At 39.2% G+C, this 23084-nt stretch overlaps 1 protein-coding gene across 3 annotated transcripts in view; it reads left to right on the top strand.

The window, feature by feature from the left end:
* ZFHX4 (zinc finger homeobox 4) overlaps nt 1-23084 on the top strand; it is a 179048-nt gene that overhangs the window by 149876 nt on the left and 6088 nt on the right. For all 3 annotated transcript variants that reach the window (XM_012739180.2, XM_012739178.2, XM_012739179.3), the window contains exons 6-10: nt 2920-3036; nt 9333-9466; nt 9864-10064; nt 10606-10723; nt 11299-16716. In XM_012739180.2, the coding sequence (XP_012594634.2) occupies nt 2920-3036; nt 9333-9466; nt 9864-10064; nt 10606-10723; nt 11299-16716 (5988 nt within the window). The remainder of the gene's footprint in view (nt 1-2919; nt 3037-9332; nt 9467-9863; nt 10065-10605; nt 10724-11298; nt 16717-23084) is intronic.

Raw genomic sequence — 23084 nt, 5'->3', positions numbered from 1 at the left:
GGCATATATATTTTTTCCTGTAAAGCATCTTATATATTATGGTATTTTACAGTTGGGGAAATGTGGCACTTGAAAATTAGAATGTAGCCACTCCCTCCCGTAACCCCAAAACCTAACCTCCAGTTTTTCTAGAGAAAGTGCTTTCTCACATTCGTACTCTTGACTCTAAAGTCTATTTATATAATGAATGTGAAATTTATTTCTAAAACTCTCTTTGAGAATAAAAGTGACCTTTTATTCTGACTTATATGAAACTTTATGGTGTGTGTAAGTTACCTTTTGATTATTTTTTGCATGATTAAAAATTTGCAAAGTCCTTATGGCTCCAAAGAGCCTACCTGTAATAAACAGCTTTCGCCTTCTAAACCACAAAACAGGTCTGAATTGCTTGAGCATTAGAGCTAATTGCCTGCCTACTTCAAAGGAAGAACTCAAAAAGAGAGAGGGGGGAAAATAGTCACAGAAGCAGGGCATTGCAGGCGAATCCACTGCTAAAGGTTATGAGTTGTGGCTTGGAGGAGCCCGGCAAAGTTATGGCCTCAGAACTGCTGTTTGCGATTAAGTTGATGGCGAGAGTCTATCCCACAATCTTTCCCTGCTGCTGACACAGAGTCTTTGTTCACATTCAGATTTCTCAAACTGTTGCCAGGGTCAGGCTGAGGTCAGACACCACAGTGATGTATAGAAGAACATGTCTGGGAATTTCTCTCACACTTAAAACACATACCAGAAAATGAAGAAGAGGACCCTGCAAAATCTGTCTGATGAGACCCAGATTATACTGTAGCCTTTATTTTAGTGCCTTCATAATTTTCTTTTTCTTCTCCTGACACACAATGTTTTATTAATGTGAGTTGCGATAGCCCTTACAATTTTATGTCCCCTCAAGATAAGGACACTCAGTAGCACTCTGACACTTCATTTTCCAGCCCTGGGGGAAAGGTCCAGTAAATCTACTCAAAGAAGTCTTGCATCCCTTCCCCAGGATGAGTTGAAAAGTAATTGCCATGGGCTGGCGTAGGTCGTGGGCTTGACACTGGGTGTCACATCACGGGTGTGGACTTGGGAGGGACACAGCCCAATGCAGTTGTGATCTCAGCCTTCCAGCCTCCCAAAGCCAGCTTGACCACCAGCCTGGCCTCTGCCGGGAGGAAGGAAGCCTGCGTTTGCTCAGTGATTATCACTGATGGGTGAAAGCAGGCTAGAACCAGAAGTGTTGATTCTCTCACTTTTTAAAGTAAAATTTCCATGTGTAGTTGCCTGAAAGGAAAGCTTCCCCTAAACTCTCAGATGACCGACCACCTAAACAAGGGCCTCTTATCTGCTTTTTGTGCGAAGGCAAAGTGTAGAAATGGAATAAAATGGATTTATATGGTGCATTTGAGGACTCCCAGATGAAACAAACTCTTATTTTGGATGTATAAATGTCCTTGTTTTCCCTTTAGCTTTTTGGAATTTCCTGTTGAGCCCAGAACTGTCCCCCTCTGTTGTCTTCCTGCTCATACAGTTGCAGAGCATGGCTGGCAAGTGAGGCACTAAATAGAATATTTTTTGTGTGTGCTCAGCTGCTACATATGACAGTGGATATTTCATTCTGCTGTCAGAACGTTATTAATAAAACATGGGGTGTGGAGAGGGCCACGATTTCCCCTTTCAATCACTATAGCATTTGCAATGAAAATTTTATTCAGTGTGTAATTTTCAGTTAATGCTTGACACTTAAAATGTCCATAGCAGCGTTTTGTATGGTTATTGAAGGGTTAATTGTATCATGTTCTCTGCATAAAAGCTCTGCTTATCAAAAGCAAATAGAAGAGTGTATGCAAATGTGTGTTGATGACCTTTTGCCTTTCCAGGGTTAATTTATATGGTCATTAAAGATGTTATGAAATTGAGCGGCCTGGTGCTTCAAATCCCATTTTACCTTCTTCTCCTAATTTATGTAATTCCTACCTGAACAGGGGAGTACGATTTTTATTTTTTGTGCTGCAATGAAAACAGCATGCCATGCTGTGGGGAGTTGCAAGCCTGGTTATCTGGCATTACTCAGATTGCTAAAAATTCATTAAAATGTGACATCAACACAGTGAGAGACAAATGATCGCAGGATGAAAGAGAACAGTGGGCCTTTCACGGATTAGTGTTACACAGCCCCAGCATAGAGGCTAACTGCATAAACAGATTAATCCAGCAGCAGTGGCATAGCTAAGATTTACAGAATAATTAAATAGGGTTGAGTTACTATAAGGATTTCCATGTAATCTAGCCGGTGTGAACCCATGAATGAGGTGTGGGGTGATGGGGTTGTCATAGAAGAAGTATACTTTGTTATGTCCTATGCCCTGTATAGCTCCCCCTACAGAGAAAAAAAAAAAAGTCCCCAACGTAACCAAAGTTACTCTAACAAAATTCCAAAGTTACTCTAACAAGGAATTCCTCTGGGCTCTGGAGTCTAAAGGCAGGAGTAACACCTGTCTTATATTTAACCTGTTGTTAACACATTATTTCTCTAAGGATTTTTTTCTAAGAATCTCATTTGTTCTGACACTTATCCAAGTCCATGGAACAGTGGGTTCATGTCATTGCAAGGTTCTACCATCGAAATCACAGACTTGCTTTAAACCCAGTTTTTAAATCCTTTATCAGTTTAAACTATGCTAAAAAATGTTTTATTTTGATTTAGTATAGACAGAGGCTCTCAATGGATACAAAAGAAATTGCTTTAGATAAATTTGTATAGCTACAGTCGGCATGCTCTAAGGTAGACTTTTGCATGAACTTCCATTCTCTTTTGGGTATGCATATCTGCAGACATTCATAAATAGCAAAGTTTCAAGTGATCACTTAGTTTATTTCAATGTGTGCTTTTTTTTGGGGGGGGGAGGTTCATTTCTATTGACTGGTCTGCTTTCTTAACAGAAGAACAAAGTGAGGAGGCAGAAGGAGCTCCTAAGCCTACAGCAGTGGCTGAGGATGACGAGAAAGACACAAGTGACAAAGACAATAGTGAGGGCAAAATCGCTAATAAAGACTCTGGTAAGATGCTAGAATCTTTCACCTTTCATTTCCCTACACCCATTCCCCGCAATCAACCCTTCCTTCAACCCCCCCACCCCCTGCAAAGCTTATTAAAAGCTTTTATTCATTTTAAACTGTCTGAACATTCCCACTACTATTCATTGCATGTGCATTTTGCATGTGATTTCTATCAGTAGCCTCCCATTGACCTATTTTTAATCATAACCATCTGACAGAATAGATGTGGATAAGTTGAAGAATATTACAGGACGACCAGTGAGATTATTTTTTAATCAAATCAGTTTGTGTGCTTGTAATTTTTTAAGCGTCTTTCATTAATCTTAGCTATACTTGTGATTCCTCTGATGGCATATTAATTTTTCATAAGCACAGGATTAGATATCACTCGAATTTTGTCATTCAGTCACATGCATTCCCTCCCCCCAAACCACATAACCCTAAAAATAAATGCCATTTTTTTCTTGCTTTTTTTTTTTTTTTTTTTTTTTTTACAACTTACACTCAGGAATTTGCCCTTTTTCAGGGCATCTATTTGAGGCATTTCAAACAAAATCCAGTGAAAAAGTTTACAGATGATTCAGCCTAAGAAAGAGGAAATATCATTGAAAAGGGATTAGGTGCTGGGTAATTTTGATCTTCTAGAATAGACAAATCCCAGTAATGAAAGCTACTGTCTTTGAAAACAAACCTTCGTGTCATGACATTTACTTGTGCACAAACAAACCCTAGGCCAGCATCTGGTGTGGATACCTAAGGCTTTTTCTGTGTTTGATTTGGCAAATATATGACTTCATCCATGCTTTGTATGTATGAGATGGAAATCTATGGTCGCAATGAATATTACATTGGCTACTTTTGCTGCACGCTATACCTAGTTTTATTATGTTGGACTCATTGAAGCAGAAGAAGTGCTGAAACGGGTTCAAGCCTATTAGTTTCAGGTAGTCATCTATCTTTTCCTTGAATTCCAGTGACAGCCGCATATAAAGAAGCTTGTATTCACTATGAAGACATTGGGTTGTGCAAAAAATATGATTTTTACATGCAAGCTTATTTAAACCTGAATCATCCCATATTTGTAAATCAGTCTTTGCATAGCTAAGTTTTTTTTATTCCCTTCAAAAATTATCTGAAGGTCCTCTCTGTTCCTCTCCCCACATTGTTCAATGATAAATTTCTTTAAGGAGTCCAGTGAGAAAAGTGGCATTGAAATTTGCTTCTGGGATATAGTATCTAACATATGATTCTAATTTGATTTTAACAAAGAGGAGCTAAGGTTGGTATTGAGCCTAAAGCAATGTAAAAAAGATGTCATAGCTGTATATTAGTAAATTGGCTCCTGGGGTTACTGACAAGGAATTTGAAGCACCTAGAGTTAATGTGAAGGGTAGTAGCATCGAAACTTTATTTGGAAAAAATCGGAAATAGCAAAGTGGTCAGTTTATTCACTCTTTATGATGGACCTCATCAAAGCTAGCTGCTTGGCTGGTTCAGGGAAGGCAGGATTCTGTCAGTATTCAGTGGTATCTTTCACACAGCACTAAAGCAGATTATATATCTGCACTAAAACAGAGTATATATCTTTCTTATTCTTCAGATGAGTAACACACAAATATTACATTAGTGTTCATTGAGTGTCCACGTAATACTTAGGTATATGACATTATGCTAGGTTTTAAATATCTAATATTTAGTACCTTGTAAAGGATGGATTCTGGGAATCCCTTGAAAATGGATCTAATCTTAGCACTGAGGAGGAAAGAGTCTTGCTTGGAACATACCACAGATGCGGGGGCTCTATCTCCACTAGCAGGGCCATTTACTGCTCTGCATAAGTAATGGACTCCATCACTCCCTAATGGCCTGATGAGTTATTTTCCTTCCTTTGGCACCTAATTGTACCAGCCAGACAAGACTGGGTGTATGAGAGGATACAGACCATTGTATAATGGTAGTTATTTAAAACAAATTTTATCCCTGTAGAAATGCCTCCCCAGGTATATCTGTAGGGATGAAAATGGGCTTTAAGCAAGGACCAACTGAAAGCAATTGCTGAGATGCAAATATTTAGCTTTGAAACCGCCCAGCCTTCAAGACAGTTCTTGTGATTGACAACGAACATGAACTTTGAACAAAGTTTTCTGCTTTCTAACTTGAATCTTATTTGGTTAAAAATATTATTACTTGAATATTTTTCTTTGTAAATATTTCTAATGATTAACCACATATATATATATGTAAAATAAATGGATTTTTCCCTTACATCAGTCATAAATATAAAAAAAGAATGCTAGCAAACTTACAAATGAATTACTATCTTAATATGTTAGATGGGAAAATAGTTTGACCCCACTTTAAAAAGAATTTTTTAGACATGAAGGAATTAACATGTTAGGAAGACTATGTGTGTGTAAGCTGTTGTACTATGTTGCTGACATTAATCAGTAGGACTAGAGCTTTCAAAATGAGACTTGCCAATGTGCTTGTTATATTTGTTGAATATTCATTCATAATAGAAAAGCCTTCTAATGCCTCATTTATATTGTCATTTAAATCTAGTGCCACTTTAGATTAATTATAATCCAAATTATAGCTCTGTGTGGTACAAGAATTAATATAGAGTTTATCCAGATTAATACATTTGCATTGAAAATGTAATATGTCTCTGCCATGGCTAAGGGGACCACTTTTTAATAAGGGAGTAAACATGAGGAAAGATGGAAATTAACCTTCATTATTGCAATTAAAATTATCCTTTCATTCTAGTCTCATTAAAAAGAATACTGTACCAGTAATTATAATTTAGAATTACTTGGAGTTTAATAGCATCTTCTGTTATGTTCAAGTTTTATAGTACTCAAACTTTACCAAACACATTGACTCATAAATAATAACTCAGTATTTTGTTTTATTGTTTTTTCAAGATTTGCTTTGAGTACATGCGTGTTATTGGATTTTTCTCACTTGTTATGAGTATAAACCATTTTACAACCTTCTGTATATTAGGGATTGAAAATTATTAAGTAGGCGGCATCTGCATTGAAATGAATTATGCCATTTTTATATTAGCAATCTCATGCAAGTTAAATAATCCCATAACTGACAGATAATCATTGACTCATCTATTTGGCAGTGCTTATTTGTAATTAGACTTCATTTTTTAGTTAAAATGCATTAAAATGACATTGTTCTTTGAGAATATTGTGGTGTCCTTAATAAAACAAAATGAATTATAATCCCATTTCAAAATTTTTTCTGGTCTAGGGTAACAAACGGGGTTTATTTCAAATAAAGTTGCAGACGTAAACTATGAGCAATCACAAAACTTAATCAAAACCTTTCTAAAATTAATTGGTCCTTATTTTATAGAAGACATTTCCAGGATAACATAATTCATAAAAAAGACCCAGAGTTGATTTCCTATAATTTACCACAGATGCTGTAATATTAAACCTGAGATAGCACCTCTTTGAATATAAAAGCCATAACACATAGAATGTAGCTGCCATCATCTTTACAAATAATTCTGATGACCACCTTCATCTTCAATAGTCCTTTTTTATCCTGTGTTATCACATCTCAGCATTCTGTGCTTCCTCTTACTATCAACAGCATGCATTTCTAGGTTGCCTAACTAAAGCTAGGTAGCCTACCCTTTATTTATAACTTCTTTTAAATTTCAAATAAAATGGACTTTAAGAGATTCCTAGTTTATATTAAGATTATGGTTTAATTAACTAAATTAGCCCCAAAATGTTGAAGTTGACATACATATACTGGATTGAATACTATAGCCAACACTTACTGCAATGGCCATGTGATTAGTGATCCTAAAAGTTAGCTCTTACTTTCTTGATGCAACACAGAACATAACTAAATTCAAAAGCAATTATATTTTTGGCGACTATTAATAAGCATAAAATAAAAACAATATATTCTTAATGGTACTAATTATACCAAATATGCACACCAATGTATAGGCTTAGTAAAATGTTTTAAACCTTGAAATCAATACATTTTTTGATCCTTCAAATCAATATTAGAATAAAATACATATAATACATGCTAATGGAAATAAATCCATAGCTATACATTTAATAGATTTAGAAGTTTCTGAAAGGTTTATTCTATTTCTGATGATCAGAAGGGCCTGCAAGCAACAGTCATGGAAATTCTCTTTAATTTGTGTGTGACAGTCTTTGATAGCACAGGGAAGTGAATCGACTTATTATTTGGTCATGTTCAATTCCACCATGTTTATAAAAGAATGATAAGGGGATATGACATAGTATTATTCTCTTAAGGAAATATATTCTTACTTATTAATGGGAGAACTTTTAAAGAAAAATCTCACAGGAGAAGGCAGGCCATAGACATTTGCTGATTTATGTAATAATCATTTTATGAAACTTAGTCTGACACTTTAAGCAATATATTTTATTTTTAAATACTAAATATATTGCTTTCTTAAATGTTTGTTTTTAATACTTTTAAAATAATAGCACAAAGTATACTCTGTTTTGAGAAAGAAAAAATATATTTTTTTGATTCCATAATTAATTATAAGATAAACATTCCTGTTCTGACATATCTTTGGGTATCAAATACTTGCATAACTTTTAAATCAATGTAATGAAACTTTTCAGCCTATCTTAAATTTAAGTTTATTCAAGTGCAAATCTGATAAATTAGATTTTTCAAATACCTAAAAAGAATCTAAATTTTTCCAAAGTAGATGTAGATAGAGGACAAATGTACCAATTCAAATAAAGTCTAGTGTTTATAAATCTAGAAATTAGTATCAGTGTAATCTGTTGAAAATTTTTCACAAATTCTGTATCTACCTACCACAAACCCCAAGGGAATATATAATAATTATTATCATTATGTCATTTAAATTCTATTTTAATTTTGATCTCTATGGAATCGCTCTTTTAAATTTTTTTTCGAAATTCAAAATTGCTGAAATTATTTATATAGTGTAAAATGTGAATCTCTATCCAGTGTAGAAACAGAATGTATTATTTTTTGTTTCTTTTTACTTTGTTTCCATAATATTCTTGACCTTATTTCTAAATTAAAACTGGGTTATTTTTCAATAAGTTGCAATTTGTTCATTTATATGAACCGTATGTGGATTGAAAAAAAAATCAAGATAAATCTTCATGCACAGCATACAATCAGATTACGCCTGGACTATATATTTACGTGGGATCTGATAGCAATCAATGGTTTAGCTTCATTGCATTTCAAGATGTATTTGCACCCAGTTGTCCAGTGATAGTGTCCTCACCCTGGAAATAATTTAGTTGCAAATTGACTGGAAGATGGTGAAAATTGAAAGTTAAAATTAGAAATACTCATAATAAACAGCAGAAAAAAGGTCAGATGATGCCGCGCTATGATGAGATTGGAATGGCTGGTAAATGAGGTTTTGTGTTTGTCGTGAGATGTATGTGACATGCCTACCCAATGTCGCTGTAATATCTAGCCTCACAGAGGAGATTATCGGGCAAATTGATGGTGGAAAGAATTTTCTGTTAGATTGGGAAATTAGAATCACACTCTTTTCTTTGATGTGTATGAGGCTCCTACATGTTACGTTGCTCATCTAGGCAAAATTTTAAATCGTTTTTAACACTAGATATTTGGATTAACCTCATAAAACAATCATCTTCTAGAGATTTGTACTATCATGTTATGTATACAGCCAACTGCTGAAACAGCTACAGCAAAGAGTAAATCACTACTAATAGCAGAAGCAGATATGTTATGTTTGGTTAATTTTATAATTTTTTCAATTTTTAAATCCATTCATGATATAAAAATGTTATTTGAGTTTCTGAATTATAACCAGTCACCTTTTCTAAGAATTTTCAAATCTTTTTAGTGCCTAAGAATTTTAGAAAAGAGATAGGTAATTCAACAGTAGTAGAAATAATGATTTTTGAAATTAGTGTTTGTGAATGGGAGTAGATTTGCTTTAATGTGATAAAGGCATTCGGAGACACCAGAGAGCACATGTTATTGATGAATCCTTCAAGGCCACCTAAGGTTATCTAAACACAAGACAGGAGTACATTTTAAAATATATTTATGAAGTCCACTTAGTTGGTGGACAAAAAGAAGTGTGCTTTTTGCCTTTTGAGATTAGCATCATTTACAAGTGCTTGTCTGGTTCTTTCTATGATTCAGTGAATTTAGGGTTATAATTCTTGGAAAAACATAATTTTTCTGATTTTGACATTATAAATGTTTTTAAATTGAGCTTTTCTATTTTGGGGGGAAATCAGGGATAATCACACCAGAGAAGGAGCTAAAAGTCAGTGTGGCAGGGGGCACCCAGCCACTCCTGCTGGCAAAAGAAGAGGATGTTACAACAAAAAGGTCAAAACCTACAGAGGACAATAAATTCTGTCATGAACAGGTAAACACGTTTTTTTTTTCCCCTTTGTTGCATAAATCTTTTTTTAAAAATTGCTTTTGATAGTTTCAAAGGCCCAAATGATTCCATGCTGTTGAATGCATGTAGATATTGCAGTTGGCAATAGAATTAACTCTTGGTATTACTTCTAATGTTCAGCAGTCATAAAAATGCATTAACTATGTTGAAATAGCAGCTAGAAGAGAAGATTTGGAATGCTCCCAACATAGGAAACGATAAATGTTTGAGCTGATGGATATCCCAATTACTCAGATTTGATCACTACACATTGTATGCATATATCAAAATATCCCATGTACCCCATAAATATGTACAACTATTATGTATCAATAAAAAATACATTAACTAACAGTGGCCATGTGTATTCGATGTTTTCCAGTTCTATCAGTGTCCTTATTGTAACTACAATAGTAGGGACCAAAGTCGCATCCAGATGCATGTCCTGTCACAGCACTCGGTGCAGCCCGTCATCTGCTGTCCTCTCTGCCAGGACGTCCTCAGCAACAAAATGCACCTCCAGCTGCATCTGACGCATTTGCACAGTGTGTCTCCGGATTGTGTGGAGAAGCTGCTTATGACAGTAAGGATACCAAATTTTGGTGCACGTGTGACAGAATCTGTGTAAGGGCATCAATACAAAATCTATAACTATTGATTGATAGAAATTTATTTCCTCGGAGCTATTTAGAGGTCTTTTATGGACTGTGTTATAGTTGTCATAGGCAAGGCCCATTTGAGGTCTCTTTTGCTTAGCAAAAAAAAAAATACGATACAAGGCCTAGCAGAGTTAATAACATATTTTTCAGCCTTCTTCTTATATCTATAATGTTAATCAAAAGACTCATGTAAGGATGTTGAGTTTCAAACTTTCTTGGTTATCATTATCAAAAATTAAACCTACAGAAATCTTCCCTAATTAAAAAAAAAAAAGAAAACAAGATTATGACATTGCCACAGCATTGATCTGAAATTTCAAGGGGTAGCATTAGACTGTGACATCCACAAAATGTCCTGCTTTGGTTAAAAAAATATAAATGGGATATGCTCCTGGCAAATGGAAGATGTGATGAAGTTTGTGATTTCTGGGATGCATTTAACATGAATCCCTTTGGTTTGCAAAGGTGCCTGTCCCTGATGTGATGATGCCAAACAGTATGCTCCTGCCAGCAGCCACCTCCGAGAAATCAGAGCGGGACACACCTGCAGCCATAACAGCTGAGGGGTCTGGGAAATATTCAGGTATGCCAGCTTGTAATTGAGATCTGTGGAAAACATGCTCAGGAGCTTGCATTTGTGGTGGGGTACTTGAAGATTGTTACTATCAATTTTTTTTTTTTTTTTAACTCGCAGAGGGAAAAAATGTATAACAGTCCCAAGAGCCATATTTTCCAAGGCATTAGTATCTGGTATTCTGTAACTGATCTTGGGGACCCAAGTATCAGAAGCCCCAAAATATTCTGTGTGTTCTAATTCCCGAACATCAAGGTTATGGCACTTGGTATCACAGCGATTGCAGCATTGCAGCATACTGTAATAACTTTTGACTTATTTCTTTCCTATCCTGAGTTTCCTTGAGGTCAGGGGTGATTTCTTATTTACCTTTATGTGCCCAATATCACATTCAGTGCTTGCCACATAGTAGTTGCTCAATAAACATTTCTTCAAAAAAATCAATTAAGGCAGAAATGTAAAAATAAATATAAAAATAAAGTAAATGTAATAAATGTAAAAATAAAGGCTCCTATTTACAATATTTATTGACCTTTAAGCAGTAGGTTTTCTTACTATAAAAGGTCTGTTTTTTTTCCTAACAGGTGAAAGTCCTATGGATGACAAAAGCATGGCAGGTCTTGAGGATTCAAAGGCTAGTGTGGAAATAAAGAATGAGGAGCAGAAACCAACTAAAGAACCTTCGGAAGTGTCGGAATGGAATAAAAATAGCAGTAAGGATGTGAAAATCCCTGACACACTGCAAGATCAATTAAGCGAACAGCAAAAAAGGCAACCACTCTCTGTTTCTGACCGCCACGTCTATAAGTATCGCTGCAACCACTGTAGCTTGGCTTTTAAAACTATGCAGAAGCTTCAGATACATTCCCAGTATCATGCAATCCGGGCTGCGACAATGTGTAACCTCTGCCAGCGTAGTTTCCGTACATTCCAGGCTTTAAAAAAACACCTGGAAGCAGGTCACCCCGAACTGAGCGAAGCTGAACTTCAACAGCTGTATGCCTCCTTGCCCATGAACGGAGAGCTGTGGGCAGAGAGTGAAACTATGGCCCCGGATGACCACGGCCTGGAGCAGGAAATAGAGAGAGAGTACGAGGTGGACCATGAAGGGAAGGCGAGTCCTGTAGGAAGTGATAGTAGCTCTATTCCAGATGACATGGGCTCTGAACCAAAGCGGACCTTACCTTTTAGAAAAGGGCCCAACTTTACAATGGAAAAATTCCTCGATCCATCTCGTCCATATAAATGTACAGTGTGTAAAGAGTCATTCACCCAAAAGAACATTCTCTTGGTCCATTATAATTCGGTTTCTCATCTGCATAAATTGAAAAAGGTTTTGCAGGAAGCCTCCAGCCCTGTCCCGCAAGAAACCAACAGCAACACCGATAACAAGCCCTACAAGTGCAGCATCTGCAATGTTGCGTACAGCCAAAGCTCGACGCTGGAAATCCACATGAGGTCTGTGCTCCACCAGACAAAGGCCAGGGCTGCAAAGCTGGAGCCCAGTGGTCCCGTGGCTGGTGGGCACAGCATCTCAGCAAACGTTAATAGCCCTGGCCAAGGGATGTTAGATTCCATGAGTTTAGCAGCAGTCAACAGCAAAGATACCCATTTAGATGCCAAAGAATTAAATAAAAAGCAAACTCCTGAATTAATCTCTGCTCAACCTACACATCACCCACCACAGTCACCAGCACAAATTCAGATGCAACTCCAGCACGAGTTACAACAGCAAGCTGCATTCTTTCAGCCTCAGTTTCTAAACCCAGCTTTTTTGCCTCATTTTCCTATGACCCCGGAAGCACTGCTGCAGTTTCAGCAGCCTCAGTTTCTCTTTCCCTTCTACATCCCTGGGACGGAGTTTAGCTTGGGGCCAGATTTGGGCTTGCCGGGCTCTGCCACGTTTGGTATGCCTGGCATGACGGGAATGGCTGGCTCCTTGCTCGAAGACCTGAAGCAGCAGATTCAAACCCAGCATCACGTTGGCCAAACTCAGCTCCAGATACTACAGCAACAAGCACAACAATACCAAGCCACACAGCCCCAGCTGCAGCCTCAAAAACAGCAGCAGCAGCAGCAGCAACAGCAGCAGCAGCAGCAGCAGCAGCAGCAGGCAAGCAAATTGTTGAAACAAGAGCAAAGCAACATAGCGAGCTCAGACTGCCAGATCATGAAGGACATGCCGTCATATAAGGAGGCAGAGGAGATTGCTGAAAAGCCAGAAAAACCAAAGCAAGAATTTATAAGTGAAGGGGAAGGCCTCAAAGAGGGCAAAGACACAAAGAAGCAAAAATCCTTAGAACCGTCCATCCTGCCACCCCGAATAGCTTCAGGGGCCAGAGGAAATGCAGCCAAAGCTTTATTGGAAAACTTTGGTTTTGAACTGGTCATTCAGTATAATGAGAACAGGCAGAAGGTACAGAAGAAGGGCAAAAGTGGTGAAGGCGAAAACACCGACAAACTGGAATGCGGAACGTGTGGTAAATTGTTTTCCAATGTGCTTATTTTAAAGAGTCACCAAGAACATGTACATGGGCAATTTTTTCCATATGGAGCGCTAGAAAAATTTGCCCGTCAGTACAGGGAGGCCTATGACAAGCTTTATCCAATTTCTCCATCTTCACCAGAAACGCCGCCCCCACCACCTCCCCCTCCTCCCCTGCCTCCTGCTCCTCCGCAGCCGCCTTCTCTGGGTCCCGTGAAGATCCCCAACACGGTGTCTACTCCTCTGCAGGCCCCACCGCCCACTCCTCCCCCGCCACCGCCGCCTCCTCCTCCCCCTCCCCCTCCCCCTCCTCCCCCGCCTTCTGCGCCCCCACAGGTCCAGCTGCCCGTTTCTCTGGACCTGCCACTCTTTCCTTCCATCATGATGCAACCTGTGCAGCACCCTGCACTTCCTCCGCAGCTTGCCCTGCAGCTGCCGCAGATGGACGCGCTCTCTGCAGACCTCACCCAGCTCTGCCAGCAGCAGCTCGGATTAGATCCCAACTTCTTAAGGCATTCTCAGTTCAAACGCCCGCGGACAAGAATTACAGATGATCAACTAAAAATCCTGAGGGCTTACTTTGACATCAATAACTCTCCCAGTGAAGAACAGATCCAAGAAATGGCAGAGAAGTCTGGCCTCTCTCAGAAAGTTATCAAACACTGGTTTCGAAATACGCTGTTTAAGGAACGGCAGCGAAATAAGGATTCTCCATACAACTTCAGTAACCCCCCTATAACGGTTTTGGAAGATATCAGAATTGATCCACAGCCCACCTCTTTAGAACATTACAAATCTGATGCGTCATTCAGTAAAAGGTCTTCTAGAACGAGGTTTACTGACTACCAGCTTAGGGTTCTACAAGACTTTTTTGACACAAACGCTTACCCAAAAGATGATGAAATAGAACAACTCTCCACTGTTCTCAACCTCCCGACCCGGGTTATTGTTGTGTGGTTCCAGAATGCTCGCCAGAAAGCACGCAAGAGTTACGAAAACCAGGCAGAAACTAAAGATAATGAAAAACGAGAACTCACAAATGAACGGTATATTCGCACAAGCAACATGCAGTACCAGTGTAAAAAGTGCAATGTGGTTTTCCCCAGGATCTTTGACTTGATCACGCATCAGAAAAAGCAGTGTTATAAGGATGAAGATGATGATGCCCAAGATGAAAGCCAAACGGAAGACTCCATGGATGCCACCGACCAAGTGGTGTACAAGCACTGCACAGTGTCTGGCCAAACAGATGCAGCCAAAACCACTGCTGCCCCTCCAGCAAGTTCTGGCTCTGGGACTAGCACCCCGCTGATCCCGTCACCCAAGCCAGAACCCGAGAAGACTTCTCCAAAACCTGAATATCCCACAGAAAAGCCAAAGCAGAGTGACCCCTGTCCCCCTTCTCAAGGCACCAAAACAGCCCTGCCATTAGCATCGACTTCCTCCTCGGACCCACCGCAGGCGTCTGCAGCCCAGCCGCAGCCGCAGCCACCCAAACAACCCCAGCTCATCGGAAGGCCGCCCTCGGCCTCCCAAACCCCGGTCCCTTCCAGTCCGCTGCAAATCTCCATGACTTCTCTCCAGAACAGTCTACCTCCACAGTTACTACAATACCAATGTGACCAGTGTACCGTTGCCTTCCCAACTCTGGAACTCTGGCAGGAGCACCAGCACATGCACTTCCTCGCTGCTCAAAACCAATTCCTGCACTCGCCCTTCTTGGAGAGGCCCATGGACATGCCCTACATGATCTTCGACCCCAACAGCCCGCTGATGGCCGGACAGCTGCTGAGCGGCTCTCTCGCGCAGATGCCGCCCCAGCCCAGTTCCTCCCACCCCACAGCGCCCGCCGCGGTCGCCGCCTCCCTGAAGAGGAAACTGGACGACAAAGAGGACACCAACGGCAGCGAGAAGGAGGGCGGGAACAGCGGCGAGGACCAGCACCGCGACAAGCGCCTGAGGACCACCATCACCCCGGAGCAGCTGGAGATACTCTACGAGAAGTACTTGTTGGACTCCAACCCTACCAGGAAAATGCTCGATCACATCGCACGAGAGGTGGGGCTGAAGAAGAGGGTCGTGCAGGTCTGGTTCCAGAACACGCGCGCGCGGGAAAGGAAAGGCCAGTTCCGGGCCGTGGGCCCCGCGCAGTCTCACAAGCGGTGCCCGTTCTGCAGAGCCCTGTTCAAGGCCAAGTCGGCCCTGGAAAGCCACGTGCGCTCGCGGCACTGGAACGAGGGGAAGCAGGCCGGGTACAGCCTGCCCCCGAGCCCGCTGGTCGCGGCGGAGGACGGCGGCGAGAGCCCGCAGAAATACATCTACTTCGATTATCCGCCCCTGCCGCTGGCTAAGATGGACTTGTCGAGCGAGAACGAGTTGGCCTCCACCGTGTCCACGCCCGTGAGCAAGACGGCGGAGCTGTCGCCCAAGAACCTCCTGAGCCCTTCTTCTTTCAAAGCGGAGTGCGCCGAGGACGCGGACAACCTAAACGCCCCTCCCGCCGAGGCTGGGTACGACCAAAGCAAAACCGACTTCGACGAGACCTCGTCCATCAACACGGCCATCAGCGACGCCACCACGGGCGACGAGGGGGCGGCGGAGATGGACAGCACCACGGGGAGCTCCGGGGACGCGAAGCCCACCTTGTCTCCCAAGGAGCCCAAGACCCTCGACGGCGCCGTGCCCAAATCCGCGCCCACGCCCACCGCGGAGGTCTGCGACGACAAGTTTCTCTTCTCCCTCACGAGCCCCTCCATCCACTTCGGTGACAAAGACGGCGACCACGACCAAAGCTTCTACATCACCGACGACCCCGATGACAACGCGGACCGCAGCGAGACCTCCAGCATCGCCGACCCCAGCTCGCCCAACCCGTTCGGATCCAACAACCCTTTCAAATCCAAGAGCAACGAGCGCCCGGGCCACAAGCGCTTTCGGACCCAGATGAGCAATCTTCAGCTCAAGGTCCTCAAGGCCTGCTTCAGTGACTACCGGACTCCCACCATGCAAGAGTGTGAGATGCTGGGGAACGAGATCGGCCTGCCCAAGCGCGTGGTCCAGGTGTGGTTCCAAAACGCCAGGGCCAAGGAGAAGAAATTTAAAATTAACATCGGGAAGCCCTTCATGATCAACCAGGGTGGAACGGAAGGCGCCAAGCCAGAGTGCACCCTCTGCGGGGTAAAGTACTCCGCCCGCTTGTCCATCCGAGATCACATCTTCTCCAAACAGCACATCTCAAAAGTGAGGGAGACTGTGGGCAGTCAGCTGGACCGCGAGAAGGACTACTTAGCTCCCACCACCGTCCGGCAGCTGATGGCGCAGCAAGAGCTGGATCGTATAAAGAAAGCCTCAGACGTGCTGGGCTTGACGGTCCAGCAGCCGGGCATGATGGACAGCAGCTCCCTCCACGGCATCGGCCTGCCCGCGGCCTACCCAGGCCTCCCCGGCCTCCCTCCAGTCCTCCTCCCCGGGATGAACGGCCCATCCTCCTTGCCCGGATTTCCACAAAACTCAAACAGTAAGTCACTTAAAGGAGGGAATCAGTCTAGTTAATGAACATTGTTTTAGGCAGCCAATCACATGGAACCAAGAACAGGGTACAATTCTTTTGATCTCAGTAAGTGAAACCAGTAAATATTTGAAATATATATTTTATCGGCTATAGCCAGTAACAAACTGGGAAGTAGATCAACCTGGAGCAGACACAGAAAAAAAATAAAGACTAGATAGATCCTAGCAGATTCTCAGAAATGTATTATTTGTATGATTACATCTAAAATATTTCATATACTAATTTCAATACTGATTCCGATTGTGCATTCCAGCACAAACATACAGCGTAGTATTTGGTATACATAGTAAGAAAGTGAAACATTAAATAATACAGTCATTGGTATCTTAATTTATATTCTTTCCAAGGGGCAGGGTTTTTTGTTTGTTTATTTGTTTCTGTTAGTTTGTTTTCTCCCCCATAAATGCCACGAAGTTCAAAAGTTAAAAGTCCCCTGGCCACAGGAATTCACTTACATTGTGCCTAGCAGATAATAAAGCTTATGTTTAAAGTTCAACAACTAAAAAGATGACTTCTGTGATAATTTGTAATTTAGCATTGCTATAAAATTTGATTTTTGTAGCATGAGTTGCTACTTGTTATCTAAATAAATTCAACAACCTTAGAAATACATTAATATTACCCCACCCCTTTCTACCCCTACTCTCACCCCCAGCTAAGGTTGATAATTAGGGATAACAAAATTGTAAACCAGTTTGAGTCAACCCCAGATGCTGAATCCAATTCTGTGTTCATCAAAAGAAATATAATTTGTTGCAGGTTATATTTTTGTGAATTAGTACAGGTGTTCAATTACTTAGATTAAATAAATTGAATACAATGTGCTAGGCAGCCATGGAGCCAAAAATACAAAAGTTATCACCCGAAATAGAAAAACATGGTTCTCTTATAATTTAAGTTTTATTTTTCAAATTATCAGTGATTTTCTTCTTTTTAAGAGGAAATTTTGACATGCTAAAGACATTTATCTAGAATTCACTAATTACATACATCTACAAAGCTTGCAAAAAGCATAAGGAAAGCTTTATTAAATTTCTTCAAATTGAATTTTTCATAAGTTTTAAACTTTTCAATTCCATCTTTTCCTTACAAAAAATAAAATTGCCATTGTGACCTTAAGAAGTTATTCCTATTTTAACTTTTAGCGTGGAGATGTGAAAACTGTGATATCCAATGGCCTCTTGGCCATTGTTAGCTCATCTGGTTCCCTGTTCTGAATGACTTGGTTTTTTCAGAGATGTGGACTGAAGCTATACATATAAAGACTGTTACCAAGGAAATGTCTGCAATGTCCCTTCCTTGAACTCTCATACTAACCCCCCTCTCTCCCAGGACTTTGTGCTTAACTATCTGGATAATCACGGGATCTTAAATATTAATAATAGAGCACTTAAATTATTAATAATTAAGTATTTTGGTTGTACATTTTATTAAGTCAAATATAAGTGCTTTAAGAATAATGCAGTGACAAATTCTTTTGCATATGGTATTAGTCTTATTTTCTAGTCCTACTTTGTATACCACTGTGATTAACTGATACATAGAAAAGTGTCTTATGTGGAAGAACTTCTATGATCAGTTATATAAAATAGAGAGGTTTTGATATTTTATATGGGCTAAGAATAGTTGAAACGTCTTGGTCCCTCTGCCAACTGTCCGCCTGGTTTGTCACTCTGATACTGTCACCCAGAGGGCCTGTATGGCAGTGAGAAAGGAGGAGAATGAAGATATTTATGAAATATTTAAACAAACTAATCTTTTCCCTCATTCTACTCACCATAAATATAATTTATATCTTCCCCCCAAAATATGGGCCCCATTTATAGCTATTAGCACTGCTGGGAAGATATTGAAGGCAGGCCCCTACACAGCTAGGAGTATCTTTAAATGCACCAGGTAGTGAGGAGCTCAGGGCTGTTGTACCTGTTGCTTTATTAAATCACGGACCAAAACAGACTGGGGAGTGTTGAAAAGAGAAAAGCCCCATGAACATTGCTACCTACTGGAATTTACAATTTCTCTCGACTTAGTTCTTTGTTTGTGAGATATTTTAAACAGAAACACAGCAGAGTTGCCAGTGGGGCCCCATCTAGGAGCCTGCGTTCCCACACTCCAGTCCATGTCTTTTTTGAGGTTAACGCATTGACTACCATGTGAGTTGTATTTTTTTAGGTTAATTTACCTGTGATGGGAAATGCTGGCTGTTTTACTCAGCTCCTGGAATAGAGCTGGGGCTCTCTATCTTTCCATCACCATATTCCTGCTGCCTTACTTCTCATTAAACAATTGTCTTCTTTGGTCTATGGGCGAGATAAACATACCAGTCAGGTGAAATCGAAAGGAGAAAATGACAAGTAAAATGTTTCTATGTTTCTTACAAACCCTGGGCTTTTGCTACAATTTGTTATCAATATGAACATACTTAAAACATATCACAAAATCATCTTGGACTCTTTTTAATATGATTTAGTTATGGAAAAGGCTTCAGCTTAAAGTCATCCCATCCCTTTGAAGGTAGGTTTCAAGATTTTGATTTGCTGGGAATCACTGAAAAAGGGCTCCAGTGAATATAAGATGGGCTCTAAAGTAATGAATTTGTCCAAAGGCTACACCCCAAATTAGTTTAATTATAATGTACATGTTCAGTTCTGGTATTTATCAACTTCTAAATTTCTTGATGTAAACATACATTTTATTTTACTTTGGCGGGGAGAATTGCTCTTTTGGTTGAATAGCACCTTTAATGCTCATAAAACTTTCTTACCTTACTTGCAAGAAGTCTTTAAATTATTTAATCATTCATGATAACTAAGAAGGCCCTTTCAAGAATAATATTCAAAGTATTAAAGAGGTACAAATGTTTTGGTTACAAGGATCATTTTTGTAATCAGGCTTGAATCAGGGTTATAAGTGTGCCATCACCCAGAGAGTGTACACTGTACTCATTAGGTAGTTTTTTGCCCATCCCATCCTACACCCTACTCCCTGATTGATTTCCACTGAGTTTTACTTCCTTCTATGCACATGTTTGCTCATCAGTTAGTTCCAGTTTAACAGTGAGTATATGTGTTTGTTTTTCCATTCTTGAGATACTTCACTTAGGATAATGGTCTCCAGTTCCATCAAAATTGTTGCAAAAGGACTTAATTCATCCTTCTTTATGGTTGAGTAGTATTCCATGATATGCAAATACCACATTGTGTTAATCTACTCATGAATTGATGGGCACTTGGGTTGATTCCACATCTTTGCAATTGTGAATTGTGCTGCAATAAACATTCGAATTTTATAAAATGACTTCTTTTCCTTTGGGTAAATACCCAGTAGTGGGATTGCTGGACTGAACAATAGGTCTACTTTCAGTTTTTTGAGGAATCTCCATACTGTTTTCCATAGAGGCTGTACTAATTTGCAGTCACACCAACAGTGTATAAATGTTCCTTTTTCTCTGCATCCATTGTCAGCATCTATTGTTTTTGGACTTTTTAATAAAAGCCAGTCTAACTGGGGTAAGATGATATCTCATTGTGGTTCTAACTCGCATGTCCCTGATGATTAGTGATATTGAGCATTTTTCATGTTTATGAGCCATTTGTCTATCTTCTTTTGAAAAGCTTCTGTTTATATCTTTTGCCCACTTTTTTATGGGGTTGTATGACATTTTTTTGCTGATTTGCTTGAGTTTTTTGTACCGAGTTCTTAGTCTTTTATTGGATATGTAGCTTCTGAATATTTTCTTCTATTCTGTAGGTTGTCTGTTTGTTCTGTTGATTATTTCCTTGGCTGTGCAGAAGCTTTTTAATTTAATCAAGTCCCATTTATTTATTTTTGTTATTGCTATGATTGGCATTGGGGCATTCTTCACAAATTCTGTACCCCTATAGTACTTTGAAATAAAAAAAGGAATGGAAAAATGAACACCACATGTACTCGCTATTAAATTGGAACTAACCAGTGAGCACACATGTGCGTAGAAGGAATTAGAATTCAGTGGAGATCAAGCAATGGGGAGGGGAGACAAGAAGGGGCAAAAACCTAGTATCTGACAGGTACTATGAATAATATTTGGGTGAGAGCATACCTTTAGCTGGGATTCAAGCATTACAAAAGTAATCCATGTAGCCTAAAACATTTGTACCCCCTTCATTTTTTGAAATAAAAAGCAATTATTTTGCAAAAAAAACCCCAAAAACAACAAAGACATAAAACAAATTGTAACTCAGCTACTGCCGTCATATTTTCTCAGAACCTCTTAAAAACATGTGGTCCAGGCTTATCGGTCACACACACTTGGCTCAGAATAAACCTCTTTAAATTATAACAAAAATAAGTAATATGCATCATTTGTACCTGCTTCAGAAACAGTGGCCCAGACCTATATTCAGTATTACCACTTATTGCTCATTTTTTAATAAAATGAATTATTTTCTTCTTAATTTTTTTTTGCATTTCAGTTTTTCTATCTTAATCATATATTAAAAGGGAGAAAAAGCCCCCATCATATGCTGAAATAAAAAAAAATTTAAAAAGGGAGAATGGCCATAGAATATCACTGTATACCTATATACCTAGAAAAAAATTAGAAAACTTTAAATTTGTATTTTATCTGTTAGGATGTTAGCTTCCTTTGGGATTTTTGCTCAAAGTGAATAGAGAAAGTACTTGATTTTCTATTTTTAACTTATTTATTTTATCATTTTAAGCAGTGTCTGATTTTAAATGTTCCATTAGTGTTTGGAAATAGTGCCTAAGCTGATTTCCTTAAATGGAACTTTAGAACATGCCTTTTGCATTTTTCTCATACTTCACAGTAATTTACTAGCACATTTGGGGTAAATCTAGATAAGAGTAAGTCTTTAATAATTTTACCACAATTGTCTTTGGCCCTATGCATGTAATTATTTTTATTTTCAACCTCAAATATAAATTTCTTCTCTGGGAGACCTAGGTCAAAGAAACTTGGAGAAAAGAAACTACAAGCAAGTACACTGTGAGGCAGGCATTTCCTTCTGAAAGCATTGCTTTCAGGAATAGGTAGCTGTTTCAGGAAAACAAAACCGAACAAAATGATGGTAATATAAGATTATTTATAAAAAATTTTTTATCCATAAGTGAAATCTCTAAGAACTGGAGTAAGAGTTGGGAAATGGGAAAGGATGTATTTTTAGCATTACAGCTTGATAAAAGACATAAAATTTGGTAAGTATTTCATTTTAAATTACCACCATATATTCTGTATAATGATTATTTTTCAGTTTTTCCCTTCTATTTCTGGTTTTCTGGGGCATTTTTTGCTGCAAATTTTTACAGGCTTTTTTCTTTTACTAGTAAGCCCAATGCACATAGCTTATTATTCACAAGCTGTATCTCTTTTCCTAAAAATTTTACTTAGCTGATAATTTGACTCAGTTTTTTCCTCAAGATGTTGAATTGCTAAAAAACCTTGATGATCTTTGACTATATTATTTAGGATTCCTATGAAAGTCTTCTAGAAGTTTCCATTACTTCATAATATGACCTCTAGATAGGAACATGTAGACCTCCTCTGATGGGAAAGCTTGATTGATCCAATTATTGATCCATCGTGCTTTCTAACTATTATACAGTTGCAATATTTTTTAATGCCTTTTAGTTTCTCAAAATTTCTCTTATCTTAAATCTCATGTCAGAGAGATAGGTGAGCCAGTAATTTCCTCAGATTTAGGGAAGAAAATGCACTAGGTGGAAGGGGATGCAATTATTTAATATGAAGCTGGTACTGTTACTAGGCCTAGAACAAAGGTTGGTTTTGTGAGTAGCCAAAAGAAGCTGGCTACCAACGTGGTATCATTTGAACAGTGCAATCACTGAAATTTCATAATTAGACTTTCATTCCTTTGACTTAACATATTATCTTCTGTTAAATGGAAAATAACATAGACTATCATGAAATCAGAATATCATAGCAAAAAAGAACCTCAAAAATTATCTAATGTAGTACATATTGAGCCTTTTTAGTAATTTCAGTGTATTTGTTTCTTTGGCTCTTTCTTGCAAATAAAATTTTATAAAGGGGCGAGTGGAAGGAAGATGATGCCAGACACAGTAGTGCAGGAATAAAGGTGAGGGAGTTGTGCGTGTGGGCCCCGAAAGGCAACTTCACAGTTTTCCTTAGGGCTAGGTCTAAGTCCCATGACTCTAAGAAGTCTATTACTAAGTTGGATTAAAGATCAGGGCGTTTACTCATACATTCCTACCATACTCCTACAAAGCTTAAGCCATCTGCATTTAAAATTATTTTAAATGTGTGAGCCAATCTTCAGTAAAATGTGGGT

The sequence above is a fragment of the Microcebus murinus genome, chromosome 7 (genome assembly GCF_040939455.1).
Source record: "Microcebus murinus isolate Inina chromosome 7, M.murinus_Inina_mat1.0, whole genome shotgun sequence".
Taxonomy (NCBI): domain Eukaryota; kingdom Metazoa; phylum Chordata; class Mammalia; order Primates; family Cheirogaleidae; genus Microcebus; species Microcebus murinus.
This window is presented reverse-complemented; position numbering and strand designations above follow the sequence as displayed.